This window comes from Excalfactoria chinensis, chromosome 31, assembly GCF_039878825.1.
Source record: "Excalfactoria chinensis isolate bCotChi1 chromosome 31, bCotChi1.hap2, whole genome shotgun sequence".
Taxonomy (NCBI): Eukaryota; Metazoa; Chordata; class Aves; order Galliformes; family Phasianidae; genus Excalfactoria; species Excalfactoria chinensis.
This window is the reverse complement of record NC_092855.1, coordinates 379,931-397,390: the sequence shown is the minus strand read 5'-3', so window position 1 is coordinate 397,390 and position 17,460 is coordinate 379,931. Positions and strand designations below refer to the sequence as shown.

The window sequence follows — 17,460 nt, the reverse complement described above, 5'->3', positions numbered from 1 at the left end:
TTCTGCTTAGTGAGATTTGTATACGGCACTTATCAAGCAGCTAAGCTAAAGGTAAATATCCATTCCAGCATCTTCCAGCTTCTATTCGCTGTGTGTTTTGCAATCGTGCATCTCCATTGGGGTGCATCTCGGGGCAGCTGAGAGTGGACCAGCCTTCCCCTTTCCCAGTCACAGCGCTGCCCTCTTTTAACCAGGAAATTATTGGGTTTGAGAGGGATCAAAAGGCAAAACAAGGACTTCAAAGGCACAAAAGTGGGAGGGAAGATAAGAAGTGGAGCCTTGCAGGCTGTGGGGTAAGCCATGCCTGGAAGGGAGTCTGGATGAGAGGAGCTGAGGACTTCTGTGGGCAGGTGGAGTCTGTCGTGCCTTCTGCCCATGCAATAGAATCTGGCAAAGTTTGCTTAACACCATTTTTCACTCTTGTTTTGAGAAGCATTTTGGGATGTATGCGCAGCGAGCAGCTGCAGCCATGCCTGAAATGCTTCCATGTGGATTTGGTGCCCCGCTGTGATTTCAGTGCTCTTTCCCATCAAGTTGCTCAGTATCCCACAGGAAAAAGTATAGGGTGCCTCACTGCATAAAATAGCCTTGTGAAAGATGAGTGCCTCTGTTTTCCACACAGGGTATTCCTCTCCTTCTTTCAGACTTCTCTCCTCCCTCAACCATGCTTTGCCAGACCGACTGCCAGCGCAGACAGCCCTGCCTCCCACCTCATGTTGTCCTGGTGAGGAATTTGCCCGTCAGTAGGAGTGTGGATCCCTGCAGCTCCATCTGCAACATCTCATGCCTGAACACATGTGGAGAGCCCTGCTACTATGCCAAGGTTCCTCAGGGCACCACCACCTACCTGAAGCTTGGTAGCTGTGACTTGAGGCAGATTGCCTTGGATCCCTACTGCCTTGGAATCACCACACACACGGATCCCTGCTGTCAGGATGTGACCAGGTGCAGCAGCACCAGGTGTGTGGATCCCTGCTGCTACAAGGTGACCGAGTGCAGCAGCACCAGGTATGTGGATTCCTGCTGCCAGGATGCTACCCAGTGCACCACTAGATGCGTGGATCCCTGCTGCCAGGATGCTACCCAGTGCACTACAAGATGTGTGGATCCCTGCTGTCAGGATGCAACCCAGTGCACCACTAGATGTGTGGATCCCTGCTGCCAGGATGCTACCCAGTGCACCACTAGATGCGTGGATCCCTGCTGCCAGGATGTCACCAAGTGCACCACCAGGTGTGTAGATCCCTGCTGTCAAGACGTCACCAAGTGCACCACCAGATGTGTGGACCCCTGCCGCCAGGATGTCACCAAGTGCACCACGAGGTGTGTGGATCCTTGCTGCCAGGATGTCACCAAGTGCACCACAAGATGTGTAGACCCCTGCCGCCAGGATGTCACCAAGTGCACCACGAGGTGTGTGGATCCTTGCTGCCAGGATGTCACCAAGTGCACCACCAGATGTGTAGACCCCTGCTGTCAAGACGTCACCAAGTGCACCACCAGATGTGTGGACCCCTGCCGCCAGGATGTCACCAAGTGCACCACCAGATGTGTAGATCCCTGTTGCAAGGAAGTGACCAAGTGTACTACTACCAGATGTGTTGATCCCTGCTGCAAGGAGGTGGCCAGGTGCGCCACCAGATGTGCAGATCCCTGCTGTGGGGAAGTGACCAAGTGCACCACCAAGTGTGTGGATCCCTGCTGCAGACCCGTGACCAGATGTGCTACCACATGTGTGGACCCATGCTGCGGCAGAGTTACCAAGTGCACCACCAAGTGTGTGGACCCCTGCTATGGAGCAGTGACCCGATGCAGCACTAAGTGTGTGGAACCGTGTTGTGAGGAAGTGAGCAAGTGCACCAGCAGGTGTGTGGATCCCTGCTGTCGTGAGGTGACCAAGTGCACCACCAGATGTGTGGATCCGTGCAGCAGAGCTGTGACCAAGTGCACCACTAAGTGTGTGGATCCGTGTTGTGGAAGAGTGACCAAGTGTGCAAGATGCAATAATCCCTGCTGTGGAGAAGTGAGCAAGTGCACCACCAAGTGCGTAGATCCCTGCAGGGGCAGAGTGAACAAGTATGTAGATCCGTGCTGTAGGGAGGTGACCACCTGCAAAACCAGGTGTGTGGATCCCTGTTGCAAGGAGGTGACCAGGTGCACCACCAAGTGTGTGGATCCCTGTTGCAAGGAGGTGACCAGGTGCACCACCACGTGTGTGGATCCCTGCTGTAGAGAGGTGACCAAGTGCACCACCACATGTGTGGATCCCTGTTGCAAGGAGGTGACCAAGTGCACCACCACATGTGTGGATCCCTGCTGTAGAGAGGTGACCAAGTGCACCACCACGTGTGTGGATCCCTGCTGTAGAGAGGTGACCAAGTGCACCACCACGTGTGTGGATCCCTGCTGTAGAGAGGTGACCAAGTGCACCACCACGTGTGTGGATCCCTGCTGTAGAGAGGTGACCAAGTGCACCACCACGTGTGTGGACCCATGCTGCCAGAATACGACCCAGTGCACCACCACGTGTGCAGATCCCTGCTGCCAGGATGTAACCCAGTGCACCACCACCTGCGTGGATCCCTGCTGTCAGGATGTGACCCAGTGCACCTCCACCTGTGTGGATCCCTGTGCCCCCCCCTGCTTTGTGAGGCCCACCCCGCTGTGTGCCAGCTTCTGCGGCCAGCACTACTCCATCAGCTGTGCTGACATCTGCTGCCGCAAGTGAACGGCTTCTTGAGGGTTGGTCCTACATACTGCCATGGGATCCCTCTGCTGTGTCGCTGCTCTGTGCAGCCCCAACTGCTATGGAATGAAAATGGTTCGCAGACCTCCTGAGCTCTCCGATGTCTTCCTCACCTCTTGGCTCTCCTCGTGCCCTGCCTGTCTGAGGAAGGGCAGATCCTCACATGGTTTTCCTTGCATTCTGCATCATATATAATAGATTTATCTAAAGCGTAATGCCTTTCCTTGTAACATGTAACCGATTGATTTTGTGCCCCCAGGATTATTTGCCTGGGTGAGAGATTCTGTCATTCTTTTCTGCACTGATGTGGTTGGAGGAGTTCATCCTTCCCAGCCATCATCTCCTTTTCTTATATGAAGCAATAAAAACACTTGATCTTGGCACCAGCTGTCTGCAGGCTCTCCTTCTCTTTTGCACTCCCCCACTCTCACACCTGCTCTTAATTTCTACCTAAAAGAGCTATCTCTGCAGTGGCAGCTCTTGTTGGAAGGCATGATGAGGTGTAAGGCAGCACCCAGAGACCCAGCACTCATCCAGGCTTCCTCAGGTGCTGGTTGGGAAAGATTATGTTGTATGTCTCGAGGAAACATGCTGAAGAGAGGAGCTTAATCAGAGCAATGGGCAAATGAGCCACTAATGAGGGGGAAGACAAGCAGCACTGAGAGACTGTGCCTTGTGACACTGCTGCCTGTGTACAGGAGGTCCTGCCTTGGCCTGTTGCAGCTCACTTGGTGGATGGGTGCATCTCACCAGCTAGGCACAATGGCACGTATTTGCTTACCACTGATCTCTGCAGAAATGCTCTCAGTGTGAGCAAGGTGCCCCGGGCAATTGCTATAGCCCTCCATGAACGATGATTGACAAGGACACTGCTCTGCAGTTCTCTGGGTGCAGATGCTGCTGGGGGCTCAGCAGGAGCTGCAGAAGGGAGGGAGGTAGCCATCCATCCACTGAGCAGCAGCGTGGGTGCACCTCTGTCTGCAGGCACCCACTGCCTTGCTCTTAAAGGTGCCCCAGGACATGAGGCTGATGACTAACCTGCAATTAACATGTCTGGGAGAGAAGCTGGACCAGTAGCTCAGTCCTACCCAGGGACATGGCATTGCACGCTATGGGAGGTCTTATATCGTGCAAACCATACTGCCCTCGTGCAAATCACGCTGTCCTCTCACCTCTCCTGGTCCCATTCTCCCTGCTGCTGCTGGTGGGCAGCACTCAGGATCCTCAGCTAGTGCTCAGGTGCTGCCTGAGTCCCAGTACTATGCCTCAGAGGCACCAAGCCAATCAGGGCTGGTTAATTACCCCCCCTTTGGAGATCTGGCCTGGCTCCAAGGCTCCTCCAAAACTCACTGTGCAAGCAGGGATTACCTTTGTTCCTGCTCCCAAATTCAATGGAATGCTGGATAGTTGGAAGCCTGTGTCTTTGAGACTATTACAACAGCTCTTAACAGCCTTCAGTGTTTGCTGGGCCAGATAATGTGCTCTGAGCTCTGAAATGTACTCCTCAGGGATCGGGACACAGATATATTCAGTAAAGAAAAGCCAGATTCATGTTCTTGAGTGCAGGAAAACCAAAGCAAGTATTTGCAGTAGTCAGAAGGCAAAAGCTAGTTCCTCTTTTTCAGCCTTAATGGCATTCAGCTGCTCACTTATCATTCTTCATGGAGCACTCACCTTCCTGAGTAAACAGGAAAAGAGGTGTATAGTGCTGGATCAGGGTTCCTCTTGGCCCAGAAGTAACGATCTCATTACTTGATCAAACAGTCCCTGGGGCACGGACTAGACAAGCCACTTGTTTTCATGTGATGCTAATTGCAGTTGCACTCAGCCTGTTGGCATCTCAGCTATGTGAGGATTTCCAAAGCCCAGCAATGACCATGAGAAACCTCCCTGATGCTGAGTGCCTTTCTGCTGGTAGGGAATGATGGGAGGGGAAAGTCTCAGGTGTAATGAAGTCCCAGACTGAAAGGTGTAATTACGGGAGAGCAGGCAGGGAAGTCCTTGCCATGCTAAGACAAGGAGAGAATCCTTATTTTCTGTGGAAATGCTTTGTGCACTAACATGTGGGTGGTGTGCTGGATGGGATGCTGTACAGACACAAAGCTTCTTCCAGTTGTGTGTGAAATCCCTGGTGCCAACAGTGCTGGATGCAACAGAGGAAAAATGTAGGCTCTTGGGTAAAGCAGAGGGTGCAGAGAAATCCTCAGGTGTCCTATCTCTAATGTCTTCAGGAGGCTCTGAAATAGTGTTTTCCCACCGAGCAGCTCAAAGCAGTGCAGCCAAAATGGCCACCAATGGATATTGCTTCAGGTTACTGACTCACTGAATTTAATAGGAACAGTCAAACGGCCAAATGGCTCATAAATGTAATAGACATCCACAAATAAGTGCTAATTTAAAATAATAATCCAGCATTCTGGTGTTCCCACATATTACAAATATGGATCAATTTATATCTCCTAAAATATCCATTTCTCCCAGAACTCTACAATTTCTTGCTAATCAAATATAACAATAGGGTATATAATGACACACTATAAAAAGGGACAGGTAGGACCAGCTCTCACACTTGGTTTCAGAAGGGAGCCTGGAGCCCTGGGTAAGCGTGGAGAATGGAACAAACCAGTCCTAGAGAAACTCCCCAGTGAGATAAGGGATGATGGCAGTGCTATGAGGGGACCTTGAGGTGTTGGAGGGTGCCTGCTTGTTGAGCATCATGGAGGAGGGTTGGTGCCAGGAGGAGGAGATGGGGAGATGTTCTTCCATCAAAATGCTAGTTGCTCTCTGTATGTTTTACAGTCTGCAAGGGTCTACTTGATGGGTCTTTCTCCTCACCCTGAAGCAGATGTCTAATATGAGCAAAGTATACTTTATATGTTCCCATTCCTTTCTTGGCAACCCTGCACGTAGCAGAGGGATTGAAACTTGATGATCATTATGGTCATTTTCAACCCAGGTCATTCCATGATTCTATGATTCTATGATTTCTATCACTTGCAAAAGCTGTAGTGCAAGTCTAAGGGGAAAAAAATGGCATGTGATGCACCTGCAAAGGAAAAGAGGAGCAGAAAGAATGTACGAACCACGAGGTGCTGCTGGGAGGACGTCAGGAGCAATGCAAATCTGCTCACATGCATTCAGGACAGGAACCCAGTTTCCCCATGTAAACACCTGGAAGGAATCAGTGCTGGTGAATGTCATTCTCCAGCGTGATCCCGGTGTCCAGTATAAACAGGATGCATCATGCATAGATGCTGAATGGGTTGTTGGCTTTTGTTTTTCTGCCCATTCAGCATCTTTGTAAGTGATGTAGTTGGCTGCCTACACATAGCCCAGTGATGACATTCCATCTCCATGGAATATTCCTATTTTGGAGAAATGAGGATTTTCTGTGCTGTGTATCTGAATGACATACCATGGCTAGATAAGGGCTTCTATAGCTTGCATGGTACCCTGGGCCTAAACTGTGTTTAAGATGAAGTGCTTTACACTGCTCTGGCAATGAAAAATAGGCCTTAAAATGTGTCCCCTTTGTATTTGACCTCAACAGCTTGAAGAGCTTCCCACTGTACTTGTGTCCCCATTGGCATTGCCAAGTATAAATGGTGCTAATAGGGCAACAGTGGGTAGGAATGGATGGAATACATTTGGTGGCCAAAAAAGGAACTGGAGAAGCATAAATCTCAGTATATTGTGGAAGCACTGGTGGAACACTGTAAGATTAAATCTCTCTTACCATGAGAAGTAGGACTCAATGTTTCTCACAGTAAATCAGATCAATTGCCCATCTACCCTAATGGTACCAGTCTGTTCTTACTGTATTGAAAAAACCAAAGGGATCATTCAGATATTTATGGAAAACAAATAAATGAGATGAATATACTCAGGCATAATAAATCTTTTTGGAAAAGCACTTACATGATTTTTTTTTCCACTTACTCTCTCATTCCCATTGGGATCCACGTGATGTGCATAAGGTGGAAGCAGGATTTGCTCAGGATCACGTTTTGCCTGGAAGAAGGTTTCCATCAAAAATTAGGCTGTAGACAAATATGTAAAGCATGTGCAGGTGGAGCCTATGCAGGTTGTTAGTGGTCAGATCTCCATACCCCTGGGCTCCTTCGTTTCCGGAGGTGACGCCACTCACGCCATATAAAAAGGTTTGCATTTTGATGCCCACATCAGTTCATTTGTCTACTCCCTCACTCACTTGGGTTGGTGAGCGGTAAGTCTTTCTTGGATTTATCAAGGAATAATTTGATGATTGTTCTTCTTGGTTGTTCTGGTCAAAAGGGTATATTAACTATCACAGGAAAGCTTTGCTTCAGGTGCTCCCATTCCCGGATCCACCTTGGAATGGGAAGAGGATGTTTGATTCTTAGAGGCTGCTCTTCCTTAAGTAGCTTGCAAATGTCCTTTCACATCTTCAGCAACCGTCTCTCTCTTATGCTCCTTCATGTTCTATCTTCATCCACCTTTATTTTAAACCTCATTAAGTCGTGAAATTACATAAATTACTGGATGCTGCAGAGTAAGACTTGGGACTTCAAAGGAGATGGGTGGGAAGAAGCATTATCATGAAGAAAGAAGCTGCAGGACACCTGAGGGCTGAGCTGCAGGAGTAAACTGGGAGAAGGCAACGCGGAGAATTGAATGAGAAACAGGAGCTGCAACCTCTGGGCTTAACTCTTTCCTCATGAAGGAGCCCATTAAAACTGATGCAACTCCAATGCTGTACTATGATACGCAGCACAGGGTGTCTGAAGTGGTGGTCTTTGGCTTTCTCCTCTGGGATTAGCTGCTCGATGTCTACACAGATGGGATAGTGCTCTGTGGTGTGTTTGAGGAGCTGAAGAAGTGACCAGCAAAAGATGTGCTATGGAATGTCTGTTGGTTTAATGAAGAAAATAAGGAAATGGGCTATTGTTACATTATGGCTTTTACAAAGCTAAACTGTGTGCAACAGTTCCGAGTTTATGGTTGTGGTTTTCCTGGCAGTGATGCTTTCAGGTTCCCAAGAAAATTCAAACATGAATGTTTCCCTTATTGACTTCTCAGTCCACCAACTCACTGCTATGCCTGTTTGAAGGGCTTCGGTTGTGAACTGTGGCTTGGGTCCTGATTTGTTTGTCTTGTTTTTGCCTTCCAGTATCGAGCAGGATGTCTTACTACGAGCAGTGCAAGCAGCCCTGCCTGCCCCCTCCCATCTGCCTGCAGAAATGCAGCCAGTGCGTGAAGCCGTGCCCAACTCAATGCGTGGAGGTCTGCCAGAACCCCTGTGCCTCTGAGTGCACCACATGCTGTGTGGAGCCCTGCAGCACCCAGTGTGTCACCCAGTGCGTGGAGCCTTGCAGCACCCAGTGTGTCACCCAGTGCGTGGAGCCTTGCAGCACCCAGTGCAGCACCCAGTGTGTGGAGCCTTGCAGCACCCAGTGTGTCACCCAGTGCGTGGAGCCTTGCAGCACCCAGTGCACCACTCAGTGCGTGGAGCCTTGCAGCACCCAGTGCACCACTCAGTGTGTGGAAGTCTGTCCCCCTACATGCGTTGATGCCTGCATCAAGCCCTGTGCTACTCAGTGCCCGACACAGTGCCCTGTGCCGTGCGTGGAGCAGTGCAGCACCCAGTGCAGCACCAAGTGTGTGGAGCCCTGCTCAGCATCATGCGTGGAGGTGTGCACCAAGAAGTGTGTGGATGCATGTGAGACCGTGTGCCTGGAGCCATGTGGCACCGTCTGCACTCGTCCGTGCTAATTGCCTTCATCGCATGAGCCTTGCAGGCAGCCCCGGTGCTTTGGTGCATGGCAATATCTGCATGCTTGTGAGCACCCAGGGAATGAAATACAGACGACAGACCTACCTGCAACGTATCAAAACCTCCCTCGACATGGTTAATGCGTGCTCTCTTTGACTTGGAAAATATTCCTCTGCCTTTTTCTTCCTGTATCTCTTCTTCCCGTGCTACATCTGCAATCTCAGCACCTTTTTCTTGGTAACTGCAGTTGGCCAATCTTCTATTATCTTGGGGAGATATTCTGCAGTGGTTGTACTGTGAGCAGTTGGTGGAAGATGTCTCCCCTTCTGGTCCTTAATCCTCTTCATGCCTTCTAATGTTTGTCCTCTTGCCTTTCAATGTCTACATGCAGCAATAAAAACTGTCCATCGATGGCATCAGTGTGTCATCTTGTCTTTCTTTAGTCTCCAGATTCCCACGTCTTCACACCAAAGGACACATTAAGTTTTCCTCTTAAAAAGCTGGTACGGTCACAGAGGATTTGTGCCTACAGTGCTGCAAACCAAGCATGCATCCTAACATTGAGCAAAGCCAATATCATAAGCAAAACATCACCCAATGAATACTGCTCTGACAGATGTCATGGTTTCATTCTACGTCAAAATAATGGTATTTTTGGTCTTTGTGTCTCTGGATTTTGGGGGCAAATCTGTTAAAAGGATACTTCAAAAGTAACAAAAGCCCTGACCTAAGGGAGAAGGCATTGAGAAGGCATTAAGATCACTGATGTAATCTTAATTATTCGTTTAAACCAATTCAAAGGAGATGAAAATGGCCTTTTCAGGCAACTTTTCCCATGATCTTCATTGACTAAAGACAGGAAGTAGGGGATCTGGCTTCAGGGGGTGAACCTTGTCATCACTCACGAGCAGGTCCTTGCCCTGCAAGGCTGTAGTTTTGTTCCCAAGTTTGTTTTTGTTTCTCTATGTGACTTCGGGCAAGTCTTACTGTTGTCATCTATCCATCCACCATCTGCAATGAGAAGTTACCTCCCCAGTCCATAAAGCAATTGACATTGCAGGTTCATTAACATCTGGCAGGGGACAATAAGGTTTTAATTCCTTTACAAGCACACATTATTTATTTGGAGTCACAATTCTGAAGCCAATAGAGAACCATTATCTGGACAGAGTTATAACCATTTAGATGCTGAGTTTCAGAGATAATGCTCCCTTTGTCTTACACACCTGCATGTGACTTGCCCACCTCTGTCTCCATGATGGCCATACAATTTCCATGTCTGGGACAGGCTTATTACCCACCTACCATGTCATTATGGCAAGGGTGGAGAGGGGCTGATCTAGAAAAGAAAAGAGTTATATTTAGGTACGTGTAAACACTGTTACCAAATCAGCTTTTAATGAAACCCTGTGCGCAGGTGTAGAGTTTGACAGTAGATTGCTTTTTGTCCTTGTTTCTGTCAACACCAAAAGGTACAATCACTGAACAGGAATAATGACAAGACAAGATGTTGTATCTCACGAAGGCAAACTGTTTCTACACCAGAACACACCTTTCCATTCAGAGAGACAAACCAAGGGCAGGTGGACCAGACATCAGACAGCAAGAAAGGGGAAGACGAGATGGAGGCTACGCACCTCCAGCTCCTGCTGTTGAATACAAACCTTTGGGTATTCATCAATGAACTTTGCCATCCCTAACCCCATAAAGGACTGCAATGCCTACTTCCAGATGTGGAAAAAAATCTGTCAGGCAGTCATGTGCAGCTGCTAATGAGATCTGTTGTCCAGATTAGTCACCTCTGACTGATTCCAGTCCTCTTCATCCAGCTCTATCAGCCACATTAGTCATTTAAGTTTCCTCTTCTCCCCCAGCTCTGCAAGCACTGCTCTAGGCACAGTAATGACATAGGTGAGCACGCTGGGGGAAGTGGCAAAGAGAACTGCTGGGCTGTGTCCATTGTGCTTCCTGTGCCTGATGGACTGTGTGTTGCAAAAGCCCTGACACATCGCTCCCCTATGCACCTGTGGTCAGAGTTGAGCATTGCTAAGATTCTCCCCATGCATTTAGAGCAAATGAATGACGTTTTGTCCACGTTAACCTCACGGTCATTAAGACCCCTGATTAATCAGCAATGAATGGGGGATATTACGTGATGGGATTTTCCATTAGCACCTTCTGCTTTCCTACAGCCAGTGGAAGCCATGTCCATCATTTCTTTGCATTACGCTTGGGACTGGGTTGTAATTCATAGGGCTGAACGTGACCCCACAGGGCACAGCACCAAGGAATGAAGTCTTGATCTACCTTTTCCATTAAAGCTAGAGGCAATGTTTCTGTTGAAAGAGTTTCTCTGTTTCTTCCTTGGGAAATATTCAAGAGGACTGACATTTTCCTCAGACATAGACCCATCCCCAGCAAAAGGAATCACCTCAGCAAGCCAAGCCCAGTGCTTGTAAACAAGTTTTAGGTCCTTCAGTGGGAAACTAAGGGAAATCTCAAGGAAAGATAAAGTTTCTATTTCTTTTTTTGATAATATAAAATGATTCATTTCCCCTTTTTGGGAAGGAAACAGAGAAGAGAAGCAACATCTGTCCTGGTGATGATAGGCAAAATTACCAGGAGACACCTCAACTTTATGCAAACATGTTTTAATGACATCGGATCTGAGTTGGCTTTGAAATCTCGAGTTCAACCTGTGGGATCTTTGCCCAAGGTCGGGACGGGATGAATTATTAATAAATTAGCCAGTTATTACCAGATTGGGTGTGACTCAGATTAAAAACAACAAATCCCCCGCACCCGAAAGAGGAGGCATCTCTGCAGCCTTTGACTGAGGTCCAGGAGTATGGAGGTGTCAGTGGAGCAGGTTCTGGTTGTGAAAGATTCTGGTCATCAAGTTAATCTGTTGTCATCAGTTCCCGGGGCTGCCACTGGAGCACGTATAAAAGCTTGCAGCTCTTGAGGCTCCTTGTACCCGGTGGCTTCTTCTCTTCTGCCAGCAGCAGCCGACGTGAGGTGAGTCCCTCCGTGCAGATCCAGCAACGATGTGGGTTGTCATGGTGCTCTGCTCTTGGGAAATGGGATGGTTTCTCTTTGTTTTATTTCTCTGCTAGCAACTCCAGCCCATTTTCTCTTGCATGCAGGAGAAAGCCGTATTCTGTTATTCCGAGACTTTCTGAGGCTCTAGACGGTTGTTGGCTTGCTAACTTTCAATCAGCAAACCCTTGTCATCCCTCAGCATTTTCTTCCAGCTGATAAGAATCCTTTTGGATAACCACCAGGTGTTGAGGATCAGACACCAAAGGATGGCAGCCACCAACTTGTTCTGTGTTTGCAGATCACCAGGGCTCCAAGTCTCACTTCTGTGCTCAAGCCAGTAGCAGCAGGAGCACAGTTCTTTGCATTTGCAGCAGGGGACACAGCTCCTGCTCTGGGTTCTCAGTGCTCTATGCAGAGATGTGACCATAGGCGGAGGGATTGCTATCCAACTCTTCTCTCTTCCAAATAAACCACTTGCAACACAGAAATATCACTGGATTTTCGCTCCTCTTGCATCAAACAAATACTGCTTTGAGGTCCTGATTTCATCACCGTTTGTCTCACTTCTTAATCTATCAATAAGGAAAAACCCACTCATTGTTTCTCTCCTCCTCTTCCCCCTTCATCTGGAACCATTCACCTGTTGGGATCACAGCTTCGTTAGGACAATGCTTTCCTCCTGCGTTCTCTTCTGCTTCCATACAGTTATACCCTGAGGCCTCAGCAGAGCTCCATAGAGCCCAGAAATGAAGTATGGGAAAGCTACAACAGACTGGAGTCACCAACACAGGGTTGATTTGAACAGCCTCATCCTGAGGGATATCCAAGTTTTTGTTGGTTTGGGGTTTATTTACACGCTTTTTGTTTTTACTGCTAGAATTAACTTTTAAAGGCTCCTCATTGCTAGCTTTGGATCAAGGCTAACATAGTGACTGAAGCTACAATATCCAGATAGACAACTGTGTAGGGCTCAAAGTAACCAGAAGGGCACCTTGCTTTTCTTCCAGGTTCAGCAGAGATGTCTTCCCACCAGCAGAAGCAGCAGCAACAAATACCAGCCCAGTGCCAGCAGAAGTGTCCCCCAAAGGGTGTGGAGCAATGCCAGGCCCCCAAAGGCCAGACCAAATGCCCTGTGAAGAGCATCCCGCAGCAGCAGCAGCAGCAGCAGTGCCCTAAGCAGAAGTAGAGCTCCCAGCAGCAGCCACGAAGGGCTATCGAAGATGCAGATGCATCTTTCCATGCTCTCCTTCTGCTTTCCAGCTCTGCCTGAATAGCTAGAAATTTCCAAGGCACCTTCTTTGCTTGCGGAGATCACAAAGAGATGCAATTCATTATCTTGCATTTATTCATCTACTGTAAAAGAGTCACGGGGCTGTTTCCTTCTGATCTTTAATTTGGGACATGCTGCAATAAAAGTGTAATTAACCTCCTCACTTGCTTCCTGATATATATATATTTAGCTTTACTGGTGTCAATCATTATCTTTTCTTTTCACTGTCATAGTCACCTTTCAATATACACATGCATATAAGGCACACCCACAGGGGCCCGTGCACATCTAAGTTTCCCATGGAGGAAATGGCATTCTCAGGTCTGGATCATGAAACTTTGCAAGTTGTTTTCATCCTGAGCTGGAGCAAATCAGGCAAAACTCAGTTTCCTGCAAGGCATAACGTTCTGAATTATATTCCTGTGGGATTTATCAAAGCAATTAATCACAACTGGGAGTCCCAGATCTAGCATAGCTGCAGTCGCTGGATGTTTTAACACTGAAGCTTTTGATTGCTTCGAATGATTGTTTCCAATTTTAAAAGAACCAGAAACGGGATTTTGAATGTTTCTGTTTCTCGGCAGGAAATATTGGCTCAGTTAATTGATTTCCAGCCAGCTGTAAAAGAGAAAACACAAAGCAGAGGAGGAACATTATCACAGGGGCGGTGAATGATGTGATATTGATGCCTTGCAGTCAGACATCAGCAGGCTCTGCAAGCCAGAGGCTGCGTCTGGTGCAGCTCTGCAATCTGGCGCTGGGGTTGCATGCGTCCCACACCCAACAAGCAGGGCAGGGTGAGATTGCATTGCTCCTGTCTCGCCAAGGGTGGGAAATCTGTACGCTGCTGCTTGCAGCTTGCCCTGTAGATTGTGTTTGAATAGAGTAGATGGAGCAGGACACGAGCTGCATCCTGCTTTGGGGTGGGGTGTGAAATTCATTAGTGTTTCAATGCACAATTAATTAGTGTTTCAGTATAATCAGCCATCCCATGGGCTGATGCAGCACAAGGTCTTTTGCAGGCGCCTGCAGAAGACGCAGCATTCTCCTCAAGCACCCACATTTGAGTCCCCAGTCACTTAGCATTCAGCCTGAGCAACCTGCAAGCTCAGAGCCCCGCTTCTCTTTGTGAGAAGAAGCTATTAAAAGTCTCACAGCTCAGTATTCAAAGTCATTTTTATTGTCCGCTTTCACAGTGAAATAAATCCTGGATACAACATCAGCCTAAAACAATTAGGGTGAAGCACCAAACACATATTGCAAGAGCAGTGTGTGGTGAAACATGTTGCAGGGTGTAACTCAGACCGTGTACGCCGCCTCCTTCATCCTGTCTGACAGCTAGAAGCTGAGCTGGGGGTTAATCCATTTCAAAACACGTCTGGGTTGCATTTAATTACCTATGTCTTTTCCATGAATACTTTCAGCTCAGGCTGCTCCTGACACATCCTAGCCAATGTGAGGTGAGCTCTCTCAGGAAAGCACTGATGACAATTAGTTTAGCAAAGCAGATAATTAAGAGGTGAGGTAAAAATCTATCCCTTTCCTCTTGCCCATTAGGGTTTTTTTCTTGCATAAGGCAGTGGGGATTTGTGATCCAGAAAGCCTTGGTGCCACCAACCAGAACCCCTCAGCTGCAGCTTTAGTGGTAACCTCAGATCCTATTAGTGATAGGCAAAGCCCTAAACGTGAGGTGGGAGTTTGTGTTGGCGTGCAGGTTGCTGGGGAGGGATGCATGGGAACCAGGAAGCAGGGTGCAGGTCTGCAGGATGCATTGACTCATAGGGTGAAGGTGGAATAATTGGCATGATGAGCCCTGGCTGCAGCTCACCATCATACTCTTCAGTTTCTCTCTGGATGATTGAATGATTGGGAGATGGCAGAGATTCAGGTTGCTGGAAAGCCAAGTGCTCATGCCTGTACCACCACTGGGAGCCTTCCTATCTATGGCAGCCCTGACGTGTCAGGTAGCATCTGGCTGTTAGTGGGGACAACGTGAGCGTTAGTGGGGGGGAGCCGGGAGCTGCGCTTAACAGAACTTCTGCAGTGGGTAAAAGGGCTTTGGAAAACAACCTGTGTGAGATATGGGGAGAGATTTTGCATCCTGCTTTTTTTCTTTGGGACTTCCTTTGCCAGCTGCAAGTTATTTCTGTTTCAGTGGCCATGGGCTGGGCTGCTTCACCTGCTGCTGCTCAAGGGGAGGATGCTTCTCAGGAAGGGAGCTCTGCTCTGGGCTGGGTGCAGGGATTGGCACAGGGACCTCCTTGCACTCCTGCTTCTCCTGTGGACAAGGTACAGGGTCAGGGTTTTGGACAGGGACCACTACTGGGATCTCTTTGCACTCCTGCTTCTCTGTAGGGCATGGGGTGGGCACAGGGACCTCCTTGCACTCCTGCTTCTGCTGGAGGCAAGGTGAAGGCTCAGGGTTTTGGACAGGGACTGGCACTGGGGTCTCTTTGGACTCCTGCTTCTCTTGGGGACACTGTGCAGGTTCAGGCTCTTGAACAGGTTCTGGCACAGGGACCTCCTTGCATTCCTGCTTCTCCTGGGGACAGGGTACAGGCTCAAGGTTTTGGACAGGGACCTCCTTGTGCTCCTGCTTCTCCTGAGGACATTCTGCAGGTTCAGAAGAGGTAAGAGGAACTTGCACGGGGATCTCCTTGCACTCCTGCTTCTGCTGGGGTGCAGCTTCAGGGCAGACAGCAAGGACTGGCTCTGGCAGCTCTTTGCATGCTGACTTCTCTTGGGAGCATGCAACAGGCTCAGGCTGTGATACAGGAGGAAAAGTTGCTGGTAGCTTGCTTTGCTGCTGCTGTTGCTGCTCCTGGGGCGGGCACTCAGGTAACACAACTGCTGGTGCTTCTCCCTTGCCTGGTTCCACTGATGGTGCTTGCAATGGCTCTGTTTCTTCTGGATACTCCACCACTACGGCTGCAATCACTTCTGTGACTTGGGCTTCAGATTGGTGCTGCTGAGGGCACGGGACAGGCTCAGGGCAGGGCTCTGGGTCTTGATTTTGCTTTGAAATCGTTTCGCCAAGGCCAGGTGGGAGAGTGAATTCCTGCTTGCATTGCATCTGGTTCAAAGACATCTTTGCAGGAAACAAGATTATCTGAAAGAAACGTCAGTGTTATTGTGTCTGCTGAACAAACTGCATTGGGATAAGAGTGAAACAATTACGAGAAACATTAATCATCTGCAAGTTCTCTTAGCTTGCCCTTGGTTACCCAAGGCAGGTTGGCTCAGGAGGAATCATGATTTGCTCTTTCTTTTTCATCCTGTCTCTGACTCTGCTTTATCTTGTTCCTCTCTGCAGTGCGGGACAGCCCTGTCAGGTCTAGCAGAGGTAGAATCGCTCCTTTGAAATCGGAGCTGATTTACACTTCAGAGCTCTTCCTCCTGTTGCTTTGCTCTTCCCAACGTGTTAACTCCCTTTCATTTCTTTCCTGGGGGACTGACAAGAGGAGCTGGCAAATAACAGACCTGCTGGATTGATAGCGGTTTCAGAAAGTCAAAATAATGGTAAAAAAAAATATATAACCAAATGGATTGCTAAAGACAAGCATTTAATAAACAACAACTGTGCATCAGAATAGAAAAACTATAGATCTGGGTCCAACTGAATGCCCCACACTGACAGAACTGAAATCATCTACTTCGTTTGCCCCCGTTTTAAATGGTTGCCAGATTTCTCCTTGGGATTGAGGCCTCAGGGTGGACCTTCCCAGTAAATAACAGCTTTGTGTAGCACTGGGAGCCTTAGAGGTGCCTGTGTCATGGGTCAGCTCCACCTCAGTGCTATCACTCACGTCATGGTGATGTAATGGACCGAGGCTGCAGCATCACAGTCCTTCCAACATGGAAAGAATTAGCAGTGGTGATGCTGCCCTACATTTCTAGACTATCATCACTAATAACACGTGTAGTTTGCATGAATCAGGATAATCAAAAGGGATTTCTTCTCCCAGGATGTGCAATGTGCCATATTGGTTCTCCTAAGGCTTTATGAAGCTCCCTCTCTTTGGTGCACTGCTGAAGCAGGGCCAGGCTTGGCTGCCTGATGTTGCAGCTTTGGCAAATCCCATGCTGCTCTTTTGCTGCTCTTTTGCTAAAGGCAACCTAAGGACACAAGGAAAAGGTTAAAAACAATGGAAGCATGAATTGAAAGTGTTGTTTTAAAGTCCCACCAAAGAGGACTGGAGCCAGTGCAGATCAAGTATGTGTGCAAGTGTCTCATGGCACCTGCCTTGCTCAGCTCTCATCTTCAGAGCACATCATTGCTCTCTTTCCCATCCACCCAGATCACTATCTGATGCCATTTCCTTTCCTGATGGCATCTGTAAGGTGGAATAATACAAAGATGGTAACAGATATTCAAAAGGTTATTTATAGGGGGGAAAACTCACCCATATGGATGCCTAAGCTGGGAAATGCCAAGGCAATCTCCAAGGGATGCTGCCTTGGTGGTGGTCAACCCTTAAATGAGGTCTAGAGGAGGTGGAGTCAAGCTCGACCCCTTCCAGGAGCACAGCTAAATTACTCTCACCTGTGCTCCCACAGCTGACCCCACACTTGCCTCAGCTGATTAATCAGAGGTTCAGGCTGTGATTACCAGTTTCCCATACAGCATCTTAAGCCATGGATGGCAGAGCA

At 48.4% G+C, this 17,460-nt stretch overlaps 1 protein-coding gene across 1 annotated transcript; it reads right to left on the bottom strand.

The window, feature by feature from the left end:
- Nucleotides 1-13,982: 13,982 nt before the first annotated feature.
- Nucleotides 13,983-17,252, bottom strand: LOC140263522 (uncharacterized). The gene is made up of 2 exons (XM_072358450.1): nucleotides 17,214-17,252; nucleotides 13,983-15,919 (listed from the first exon to the last, which is right to left on the bottom strand). The coding sequence occupies exon 2, from the start codon at nucleotides 15,896-15,898 to the stop codon at nucleotides 14,951-14,953; it is 948 nt and encodes a 315-aa protein (XP_072214551.1). The 5' UTR covers nucleotides 15,899-15,919; nucleotides 17,214-17,252; the 3' UTR covers nucleotides 13,983-14,950.
- Nucleotides 17,253-17,460: the final 208 nt, after the last annotated feature.